A 12067-nucleotide genomic window follows, 5' to 3' on the forward strand; every position below is an offset into this window, starting at 1 on the left:
TCTTTAGTCGCTTTAGCGTCTTTAGTGTCTTTAGTCTCTTTAGCATCTTTAGCGTCTTTAGCCTCTTTAACGTCTTTAGCGTCTTTAGCCTCTTTAACGTCTTTAGCCTCTTTAGAGTCTTTAACGCCTTTAGCGTATTTAGCCTCTTTAGCGTCTTTAGTCTCTTTAGCCTCTTTAACGTCTTTAGAGTCTTTAACGTCTTTAGAGTCTTTAATGTCTTTCGCGTATTTAGCGGCTTTAGTGTCTTTAGCGCCTTTAGCCTCTTTAACGTCTTTAGAGTCTTTAACGTCTTTAGCGTATTTAGCGTCTTTAGTGTCTTTAGTGTCTTTAGCCTCTTTAGAGTCTTTAAGTTCTTTAGCGTCTTTAGCCTCTTTAGCGTCTTTAACGTCTTTAGCCTCTTTAACGTCTTTAGAGTCTTTTATGTCTTTAGCGTATTTAGCGTCTTTAGTGTCTTTAGTGTCTTTAGCCTCTTTAGAGTCTTTAAGTTCTTTAGCGTCTTTAGCCTCTTTAGAGTCTTTAAGTTCTTTAGCGTCTTTAGCCTCTTTAGCGTCTTTAACGTCTTTAGCCTCTTTAACGTCTTTAGAGTCTTTTATGTCTTTAGCGTATTTAGCGTCTTTAGTGTCTTTAGCGTCTTTAGCCTCTTTAACGTCTTTAGAGTCTTTTATGTCTTTAGCGTATTTAGCGTCTTTAGTGTCTTTAGTGTCTTTAGCCTCTTTAGAGTCTTTAAGTTCTTTAGCGTCTTTAGCCTCTTTAGCGTCTTTAACGTCTTTAGCCTCTTTAGCGTGTTTAGTGGCTTCAGCGTCTTCAGCGTCTTTAGCGTCCGTGCTGTTCACCTTCCACCTTGCCATTGAAGCAGGAGGAAGACGAGTGAGAGCTGAAAGTGTCAATGCAGATGAACCCCCGGCCTCTTCCCTCCATCACGCCACCATCGTCGTCCATCTGCATGCAGTTACGAAGCTGTGGCTAGCTAGTGGAACAAAGTCTTATTTGATTGGATGGAAAGAAGACTTAGATTTGATGTAATATACTCGGGGTTTTTTACGTACAATTTACACAGGGACACAGGATTAAACCCAGGTCATTGCTTCAATAAAAGCCCGACACACACCCACACTGCACCTGCACAGGTGTTGTCGTCACTGGAAGTCCATTGATTGACAGCGTCCTCACCTGGTGGGCGGTTTTTCTTTAGCTGTGCTCCATTCAGATGAGCTGAAGTGTTCAGTAATCAGCCAGTAATGAGGATTTAAATGTGCTTGAAGGAGGCTATATACTGCTTTTAGTGGGTAGAAAAACTAAAACTAGGACCTGGGTACAATGTTACCATGGTTCCAAAATATGAATTTTCTCTGGTATTGTTATCAAATATGTTTTAATTTGACCCGATGAGCCTTGATGATGTCATGATGTGGTCTTATTGTGTTTCTCAGCTAATAAATTCACTTTTTTTTAGTCTTCTGCAGGCTTTTTGTTTTCAACGGAAAACCCTTGATTTCAAACTTCAGAGATACAAGAAAAAGAAAGATTTGTGAATGAAAGAAAGTGCAAGAGGTTGTAGAATTAAACAAGTGTTTTGTAACTTGTGGGTTTTTGAGGATTTCACATTTAATTTTGTTCCTCAATTTTCATTAGAAATGATTTCCAGTTTAATAACACTCAGTACTTTTACCGTTGATTCTTAAGCGTGCTAACATTTATTTAGCTTTTAGCGATCAGGGTCACCGCTTTAACCTCATGATTCCAGTTTTTCATCACTATGATGAAAAGAAAAGACAAAGCTGAACTCAGAGCTACTTGAAGTGTTCTTCTTCTGTGGAACAGCCATATCGGTTTGGTGACCCACATGGAATAAATTGTGTGATTTTTTTATTTATTTTTTAGCCCAGTGATCGTCTGTCAGCCGTGACTAATTCCCGCTTTTATCTCCGCGCCTTAAACTGGAGGAAGCTGGTGTGAGGCTGAATGAAAGCGGGTAGTCGGCGTCGGCTCGGGGTTTAGTGGAGCTGCCTCTTCACGCCGAGGGGTTGGCAGAAAGAAAAACCTTCTGAGCCGGGAGTTACTAACACGGCGTCTGAATCCTAAACGCCGAACACGCCGCCGCCGCCGGGCGGAGGGCCAAGTCCTCGACAGCCGCGGCCCCCCGGAGGACGCCAAAGGGAATGCAGATCCGTTTCGCCGCCGGCCGCATCAAAGAGAGCGCCAAATCTGCTCCAGATGCTGGCTGTTGGGTCTTCAATAAGATGCACCGCGGGGCAGGCGTCACGAGGGCCGACCGGCTACCGCCGCCGGGGTCGAGTCCGTGAGCCGGCGGGAAACAAACAACGGAGACGCCAACAAAAGCAGATGTAAACAACGGTGCACTCGGCTCGTTTCTGGACAAATAAGTGAACAGATGAGCGGCGCCGGAGGCAGAAGGTCCAGATATTATGCAGCAGCTGGAGGAAGAGGAGGAGGAGGAGGAGAAGAAGAAGAACCGGGGGCTCACCTGGGGGAAGATGCATGCACCTTGTTAACAAGTCAACAAGCAAATCTTTTATTTAAATAATATAAAATGTGAATACTGAGCTGAAGGCTGAAGCCTTTGGTTTAGTGGTTAAGGGATTTATGTTCAAATGCAACGTATTACTACGGCCATTGTAGGTAGAACAATATATATATATATATATATATATATATATATATATATATATATATATATATATATATATATATATATATATATATATAAAGATTATGAGAAAAAAACTCAGATTTTCTGAGATTAAAGTGGTAAATTTATGAAATAAAACTCAAATATATATGATAAAAACCTTGAACATTCTCTGGGATTGTATATTATTCTGAGACCAGGTTTACAAACAAGGTGTTGATGGGGTCTATAGAATGTATAAATGGAAATATATGAAATATTAAATATTCACATAATTTATAAAACATGTGTCCTTTATGAAGTAAAAAAAATAAATACCAATAAATTGTGACGTAATGGGCTGGAATTTCTTTCTTTATATATAAATAATTCCTGCCAGTGACTAATAAATGTGATATGAGGACATCTGTGGCAAAATCGATCATTTCACAGTTTAAAGTTATACCACCTCAAATATTCAGACTTTTTTTCTCAGACTTTCTAACCTCAGAGAAGTTTTTTCATGTCAATTTGTGAATTTCACCACTTTGATCTCACAGAATATCCAGATTTTAGTATTTGTTCCTGCAAATATACAACTTTAATTTTTACATTGTGAGTTTTCCTCTCTGAATACCCCCCCTCCCTCAGCCGGTCCAGACTATGGGAAGATAAATACAAATTAAAGATCATTTATCGCTTCAATATGGCTGTTGGTCTTTGCTGATTTGTGCTCTCAGTGTTTGGACTCAGCAGAAAACATCCTCCAGTCTTTTTCTACGGTCGTCTCAAGCCGTCTTCATCCGTCCGTCCTCCTCGTCTTCTTTTCTTAAGTTAAATAACGTCGAAAGAGAAGAGTCACACCTCCGAGTCCGGCCTGAGCCTCCTGCTGCTGGTTTCCACTGCAGGGATTACACAGGATTAGAGGAGAGGAGGAAGCTTTCCTTCAGTGTGTGTGTGTGTGTGTGTGTGTGTGTGTGTGTGTGTGTGTACATACAGTTCTGTGTGAGTCAGTGAGTCAGCAACTTAGTGTGTGAGTCAGCAACTGCTCATTTTAAGGTTTTCGGAACGTTTGAACTGTAAAATAATAGCTTCTTTTGTTTAAGATGCCTGATAATCAGACTGTACTTTGTATTTTAAATGTTCACGTCACTTTTATTCTCCTTTGCTCATCACTTCACCGGTGGGCGTGACGAATAAACACAACAAGAAAGATGTGAATATTTGTCATCAAAACTACTCGTACCGGCAGAAATGTGAATATGCGATAATAATAATAATTTACTGAAGCTGCCGTAAGATTTTTTATTATGTTTCCTTTTTTATTATGTTTCCTTTTTTATTATGTTTCCTTTTTTTGTTTGCGAAATGCTCTCAGATAAACATTTACACAGCGAGTACGTCTCACGCTCTTATTGTGGAAGAACAACAAGAGAGCTGCTCTGCCGAGGCTGAAGAGAGAAAAAAAAAAAAAAAAAAGTCTGTGAGGGAACCAGTGAGGGAACCAGTGAGTGAACCAGTGAGGGAACGAGTGAGTGAACCAGTGAGTGAACCAGTGAGGGAACCAGTGAGTGAACCAGTGAGGGAACCAGTGAGGGAACCAGTGAGCGAACCAGTGAGTGAACCAGTGAGTGAACCAGTGAGTGAACTAGTGAGTGAACCAGTGAGTGAACCAGTGAGGGAACCAGTGAGTGAACCAGTGAGTGAACTAGTGAGTGAACCAGTGAGTGAACTAGTGAGTGAACCAGTGAGGGAACCAGTGAGGGAACCAGTGAGTGAACTAGTGAGTGAACCAGTGAGTGAACCAGTGAGTGAACGAGTGAGGGAACTAGTGAGGAAACTAGTGAGGAAACTAGTGAGTGAACTAGTGAGCGAACTAGTGAGTGAACTAGTGAGTGAACTAGTGAGGAAACTAGTGAGTGAACTAGTGAGTGAACCAGTGAGTGAACTAGTGAGTGAACCAGTGAGGGAACCAGTGAGTGAACTAGTGAGGAAACTAGTGAGGAAACTAGTGAGTGAACTAGTGAGCGAACTAGTGAGTGAACTAGTGAGTGAACTAGTGAGTGAACTAGTGAGTGAACTAGTGAGTGAACTAGTGAGGCGGCGTGATGAACACATATATGAGTAAATAGTTTCCTCAGTGACGGAGCGAGTACCACTGGATTAATGGAGACAAACCTCTGAGCCTCTGCATTGTTTGTGCGCTCACTTCCTCAAGTCTCTCTCTTTCTCTCTCTCTCTCCCTCTCTCTCCCCCTCTCTCTCTCTCTGTGTCTCTCTCTCTCCCTCTCTCTCCCTCTCTCTCTCTCTGTCTCTCTCTCTCTCTGTCTCTCTCCCCCTCTCTCTCCCTCTCTCTCTCCCCCTCTCTCTCTCTCTCTCTCTCTGTCTCTCTCTCTCTCCCCCTCTCTCTCTCTCTCTGTGTCTCTCTCCCTCTCTCTCTCTCCCTCTCTCTGTCTCTCTCTCTCTCTCTGTGTCTCTCTCCCTCTCTCTCTCTCCCTCTCTCTGTCTCTCTCTCTCTCTCTCTGTGTCTCTCTCCCCCTCTCCCTCCCCCTCTCTCTCTCTCTCTCTCTCCGCTCTGATGTCTCGTCCTTAACATTCGCTCAGCGTCTGCAGTGTCGACAGGTGATGCCAAGGAGATGAATAGAGAAACTGCTCTTTGTTGCTCCTCCTGCTGACTCCCCCTCTCCCTCCCCCTCTCTCTCCCCCTCTCTCTCTCCCCAGGCTGCTGTTTTGTCACGTTTTACACAAGGAAAGCTGCCCTTGAAGCCCAGAATGCACTGCACAACATAAAGACCTTAACAGGGGTGAGTGCGTGTTCTGGATTCTTCCTCTGCCTACTTTTCTCTTCTAATCACACACTTACAGCAGCACCCTGAGGCGGCCCCGCCCAGCCCGACCTGTGTGTGTGTGTGTGTGTGTGTGTGTGTGAATACACTAGTTGGTATGAGCATCAGTGGGACGCGCTGCCGCCTCGGTGCATTAGCGGCCGTGCGAGTCACAGCGAGCAGGTGAGTGCGAAAGGAATTGAGGCGAAGTGACGACGACCACGTGGAGCAACGCCGCCAGGGTTCCCTTTGTATTGTTTGGGCCTTTTTTGTTTTTTTATTGAGCTGCATTGTTGCTTTTGTTGGCCAACCAGGAAGTTAGCATCACTCTGAGAAAAATAATTAACACAAAGAATGTTGCAGTATTGCAGGAAAAACACCTTTTACACTCTTAGAAACACTGACATGTTTTTGTTTCGGCGAGATAATACACAAACGAAACTCCACGTTTAGGATTTAGGATTTTTGAAGAATGCAGTTAGCGGAAGAAAAGGGCCTAAATTCACCAGGAGGCGGGGCTTACTGACGGATTTTACGCGGTAGAACAAAACGTGGAAAAAACTTGCGAGACCTCGTGTCAAGAATCTAACCGAAATCACACGAATACAAATAAAAACAGGAAGGAACAGGAAGTGCAAAACACTGACTCGTTGCTGGGTTTTAACCTGTTGAGCCCTATGTTTATATCAGGGAAATCAAGAAAAAATCATGGTATAAATCCCTCCCCCCCAAAACAAACAAACGTGTTAGGTATCAAATTAAACATAAAAATCAGGGCTACAATAATATATAATCCCGATGTACAACCTCTAAACTTTAGGGTGTGTGCTGAAAGGGTTAAGCCATCGTGACACGCTGCATTTGTTCCCTAATAACTGACCGCCGTCCTCCACGTCCGTCTTCTTCTTCTTGTCCCGCCCTTTTGTTCAGCACACTGCCACCACTGGTGATATGTGGAATTGCATGAAACCGAATAGTCAGACTAGTGGTGAGAAGTCGTCAACACATCCGGTTTGTGTTCAGCCAAAGGAAGAAGCTCCGGAAAAAACACGTCGTTATCGTCACTAGAACATTATTATCATGTTCCCGTTCTCAGTGGAATGATACTGCGGTGAAATAATCATCTAGTTTTATCGTTTTAATTATCAAGACGTTGCTCTGTAGTGCAGCTCTAGCGTCCATCTTGAAACCCGCGTTGACGCCGTTGCGATGCCTTTTCCTTTCCTCTCGGTTCTGCTCCACTATTGTTCCCTCCTGCGGCTCCGGGGAGCGATAGAGGAAGTGAAGCTGGAAGCTGGAAGCTGGCTCCTCTCTCTCGTGGCCCTGGGAGGATATTTAGAGGCCCCCAGATCCCCCTCCTGCTCCGGCTGTTGGCCGCCGCTCCCCCGCCTCTCCTCTTGGCGGCACCGGCTAGCTGGAATCCCGTCAACACGGGCGAACATGGGATTTGTGCTCCTCAGAGTCAAAGCTTGTTTTTGTTTTTTTGTGCACAGAGTCACCGTGTTAATTGCATCGTGGAGTAAGAGTGTTGCATTCTGGTCCGTCTTCCCGTGCCGCGAGGGTTTCGTCACTTATCCCTTTGTTGGAGGTGTGAAGCGGCTCCGGGGAGGACACTTACTGAGCAGTTTCAGGATTATAGGAACATGAAATCGCCTTCTTCTGCGCCACAACAATCTCCTTCCCTCTGCTGCGTCTGGTTATCCCTCCTCCTCTTCCTCTTCCTCTTCCTCTTCCTCCTCCTCCTCCTCCTCCTCCTCGTGTTTGTGGCCTTTTGAAGTCAAACCGCAACACTCTTTGGATCGCAGACGCTCGTGACGGCATTCGCGGAATAAAGTCAAGGGTTCTTTAACCTTCAACGAGATTAATTAAATTTGAATTCATTCATTAATTACAGAATTATTTTTTTCATCACCCTTGAGTTGTGCGTTCATATCTTCCTCTCAGACGAGCTCAAGGTTGTAGCGCTAATCCGAGAATGGGATTTAAACCTTTTGCATCACTTAAAAAATTAAAAAGGAAGGTCATAATGCCTGCGTCTGAAGACCGACGTCAAATAAGATCTTTGAACCGACTTTTCCCGATCAGAAAAAGGACCAAATATTCATGAATCTTCAGAGTTTTACCTTTAAATGTTTGTTGTTTTCAGCGTGAGAACGTTGTAATGATGTAATGTATACTAACTGAACAGTGGGGAAATTGTTTCCATATTTCAGTCATTAGCAACAGCATTCAGCACCGCAGTGCTCCTTACAATACATATTTTTCTTTGTACTGCTTTATCTGCAGTATGAAGTCATCTCTCTGTCCCATTTTTATTTTGGTGAAAGGTGTGAAAGACCATATCTCTACTAAAAAAAACGATAATAGAACATTTCATTTTAGACATTTATTTACATGTTTCTACCATTTTATTCATATATTTCACTGCTTTTGTGAACCTAAAACCTTTGGTAAACAGATTTCCATCACCAAAACCTATATACCACATAAGTAAAGTTATGTTTTCACAAGAGATATGAAGAATTTCCAAAAATCAAGATTCCATTTTTCAGCTTTAGAGTCATATTTTCTCTTTACGCTTTTGCCTTATGACAATGGTGCCTCGTTATATAGAGAGCTGAGATTGTTCTGCAATTCATGATGTAAAACGAGTCACATGTAAAAGGTGAATTTAAGAAATGATGTCAAATCGCGAAAATCGACTGAAAAGGACCTCCGTGTTCCAAGAGTTAATTCAGCAGCAACGCCCCTAGTGGACACCAGAAGGAATCGCATGTAGAAATGCTGGAAATGCTTCAATCTGGTGCAAAAAAAGTGCAAAAAAAATAATGTACATTTTTAAAGTCAGGGCTCAATCTTGGAAGCCTGATATCATAAAATGAAAGCTGTCTTCAACCAAATAAGTTCTGAGTGCATGAACAACCATTGTTGAGGAGTGGGTTTAGTCGACAGATCTAAACCTGAGTTTCTCTTCAAAGAAAAACACCGCTTTGAATCTTGTGTTGAACATTGATGTGTTCGTAATTGTCTTGGAAAGGCATGAAAAAGATTGTGGTTTTAATGTTTCTACGGGGACATTTTGGTCCTTCTGGTTTCTGAGAGTTTCTTTTTTTTTGGCTCCACAGTTTATTACAGAGTTATTAAAGGAGCCGAGGTTCAACTACCGAACTTTCGGAGTGGGGGGGAAACAAACTCACGCCTTGCCAATAACTGAGCCCAAATTATTGAAATTCTTTTAAATGAAAGAGCCCTAAATGTCCCCAGTTAGGCAGAAGGATTAAAAGATGAAACTACAAAGTCAGGAACTGCAGGTCCTGGCGGAGAGATGAAACGCTTTACTGGGAGTACTGGGGAACTCAGCCTCCCAGTAAACTGTTCCTGGCTTCAGAGAAAATGAAAACAGTCCATTATAACCCGGACGACATTGATCAGCGGCACAATATGAACGTAATTAAACCGGCATCATATTCACCATGTCGGGCTGACATCCGGTTTTTAATAAACGTCAAGTATTGACAGACGGTTGTGGTTTAAAACCTAATATACAATAAATACACTGAATCAATAGTGGCATGATGCCGGATCAGTAAGTGGTTTGTCTGTAATCTTTTAACAGGGTTTGAACCGTCGACACCTAAAAGAGAATTAAACAAAAATGGCAGGAAACAGGTGAGGGGAAGATGCCAAAAAAAAAAGAAATGCACGATGAGGATGAATTAATTGCTGGGTGAGGCGAGACAAAAGGGAGAGAGAGGGAGAGAGGGAGAGAGAGAGAGAGAGGTTAGCGGAGTGACGGGCAGATGGACAGAAAAAAGAAAAGAGGTGGAGTGGAGCACTCCAGCTCGCTCCAGGGCAAAGCAATAAAACGGGCCGCAGTTAAAAACCAATACCTGCTTATTAACTTCCCCACTCTCCTGGCTTGTAAAAAGCCAGCGGAACAATGTTTGTATTGGCGCCCTCTCTCTCTCTCTCTATCTCTCTCTCTCTCTCTCTCTTTCTCTCTCCCTCTCACTCTCTTTCTCTCTCTCTCTTTCTATCTCTCTTTCTCTCTCTCCCTCTCTCCCTCTCTCTCTCTCTCGTCCAAACAGGGAGAGAGGTGTAATCAGAGTGGAAAGCTGGACCGGGACCAAAATGGAGGGAAAAAAATAAAAGGGCACCGGTATTGGCAGCCGGCAGCCATGTTGGTTTAGGGCAGTGGTTCTCAAAATGTGGGGCGCGTCCCTCTAGTGGAGCATGGAGGTATTACAAGTGGGGTGCAGGGGGGTGGGGGGGGTTTATTTAGGTACTTGGTTGTGCTTAGGCAACAGAAGTACTTGGTTATGTTTAGGCAACAGAAGTACTTGGTTGTGTTTAGGCAACACAATTACTTGGTTATGTTTAGGCAACAAAGGTACTTGGTTATGTTTAGGCAACAAAAGTACTTGGTTGTGTTTTGGCAACAAAAGTACTTGGTTATGTTTAGGCAACAAAAGTACTTGGTTGTGTTTTGGCAACAAAAGTACTTGGTTGTGTTTTGGCAACAAAAGTACTTGGTTGTATTTTGGCAACAGAAGTACTTGGTTGTGTTTCGGCAACAAAGGTACTTGGTTGTGCTTAGGCAACAGAAGTACTTGGTTGTGTTTCGGCAACAAAGGTACTTGGTTGAAGCAACCAGCTACTTCAGGTTTAAGGCGGTTTGGTTTGTTACTCACTAACTTGCGTAACAATATGAATAGACAGAAACAAGAAATGTAATTTCGGCAGATTGTCTTTCAGTGAAAAACAATAAAGAGTAATCCGCATGACAAACACACACGCAGTGTTTTAGTGGAGCCAAAGTGTTGCCAGAACAACAACAGCTTTCACTGAAGTTGCTGCTAATGACCTGCTAATGAAGCTCCGGGGGGCGGAGACTAAGTGTGTGTGTCTGTGTGCGTGTGTTGCCTGGAGAGCCGTGTGTTCATCTCCCCAACTCTAATAGCACTGGTGAGGTCTAAATATGCTTCTTTTCCCACACACACACACACACACACACACACACACACACACACACACACACACACACACACACACATAACACATCTATCGGCGAAGAACATGCCCTGTACCCCTGGAGCGACTCAAAGCCATAAGACCCAACTCCTGCTGCACGGACGGATCCACACCTCTGCATGACTCTTTAACACACACACATACACACACACACACACACACACACACACACACACACACACACACCACACACTTGCATGTGCACACACACAGTTTATTACATTACAGTTTTTCTCTTTTACCACTTTTCTTTTTTTAATTTCCCCCTCCTGATCCACTCGGAGACACTCCCCACCCTCCTCGCTGAGACACACACACACACACACACACACACACACACACACACACACACACACACACACACACCAGCAACAACAACATGCGGCGAGTAAAAGCCCGTCAGCCAGCCCCTGTCAGACAAGGTTGTTTGAGATTTTCCACTAAATTGAACTCTTTCATTAGTGGCTGACAGATGTCTAAATGCCCGATGTCTTTCACCCCCCACCCGCACACACACACACACACACACACACACACACACACACACACACTCACACACACCCTGACGCCCAGCCAAGAGGGCCCCGGGGCCGCTGTGTTTTCTGCGTCTGAAGCTGGGTGGAGGGGACGGAGAGATGGAAGGATGAAGGAGGGCGAGAGCTAATCTAGGACGTGTCCTCTGGAGCGTCCTCCAGCTTGGAGAACTTCAGTCCTTCATCCTCAGTTTCTTTCTCTTCTCGCTCTCTCTACCTCTTGCCCTCTCTCGCTCTCTCTCTCGCTCTCTCTCTCCATCTTTCTCCCTCTCCATCTCTCTGTGTCTTTGTGGAAAAAGGATGAAAAGCCCTTTGATTCGCTGCTTCTCTCAAGGATGTTTCGCTCTACAGTAAAGGCTGCGAGGAGAGGGAGGGATCAGGGTGTTGTGTGTGTGTGCGTGTGTGTGTGTGTGTGTGTGTGTGTGTGTGTGTGTGTGTGTGGCAGGGCTTCAGACGCGATCAGTCGAGCCCCGTCCTCCATGTGGGCGGATCAGAGCGTTTGCCGCGCGCCAAGCTTGATAAGAAGCGCGGGGCTCATTAAAAGCTACTGTCGCACCGAGACCACACACACACACACACACACACACACACACACACACACACACACGGGTCCCCACCTCCCTTACCTTTCTGCTCGGCGAGATAATTAGTGACGCTCGGCTGCCAGCATACAGGCGCAGAGGTTGCGTGTGCTCGTGCATCAAAGGGCTCGGATCAAAGCGACAGCGAGGTTAAGGTTTAAAAAAGAGACGCTTATAATCCAAAGACACACGTCGTTTAATCGAGGCGTTTATTGCTTCACGTCGGTGGACAGGGCCGCAGATAGAAGATGGATAATGCGTATTATCGTTTCCAATATGAAGGAGTCGTACTCTTTCATGCAAGAAGCCCCCGCGGTCTGGAGCCGTTTGAAGGGAAGTCGTGCGCTCGCGCGGGGGAATAATGGGCTGCAGGTCGGCGTGCGGCGGCGCTCGTTTGATCCGAGTGACGACATTCCCGCGTTGGAAGAGCGCCGGTATCCGACCAGCTGGTTCCCGCTCACACCGGACT

General features: G+C 44.6%; 1 protein-coding gene across 1 annotated transcript in view; it reads left to right on the forward strand.

The window, feature by feature from the left end:
- celf2 (cugbp, Elav-like family member 2) overlaps positions 1-12067 on the forward strand; it is a gene marked incomplete at its 5' end in the record, with an annotated part of 125558 nt that overhangs the window by 60622 nt on the left and 52869 nt on the right. Inside the window, one exon of the mRNA XM_079236292.1 lies at positions 5350-5432. Within this exon, the coding sequence (XP_079092418.1) occupies positions 5350-5432 (83 nt within the window). The remainder of the gene's footprint in view (positions 1-5349; positions 5433-12067) is intronic.

The sequence above is a fragment of the Taurulus bubalis genome (assembly GCF_910589615.1).
Source record: "Taurulus bubalis genome assembly, chromosome: 20".
In the NCBI taxonomy this organism is placed as follows: Eukaryota; Metazoa; Chordata; class Actinopteri; order Perciformes; family Cottidae; genus Taurulus; species Taurulus bubalis.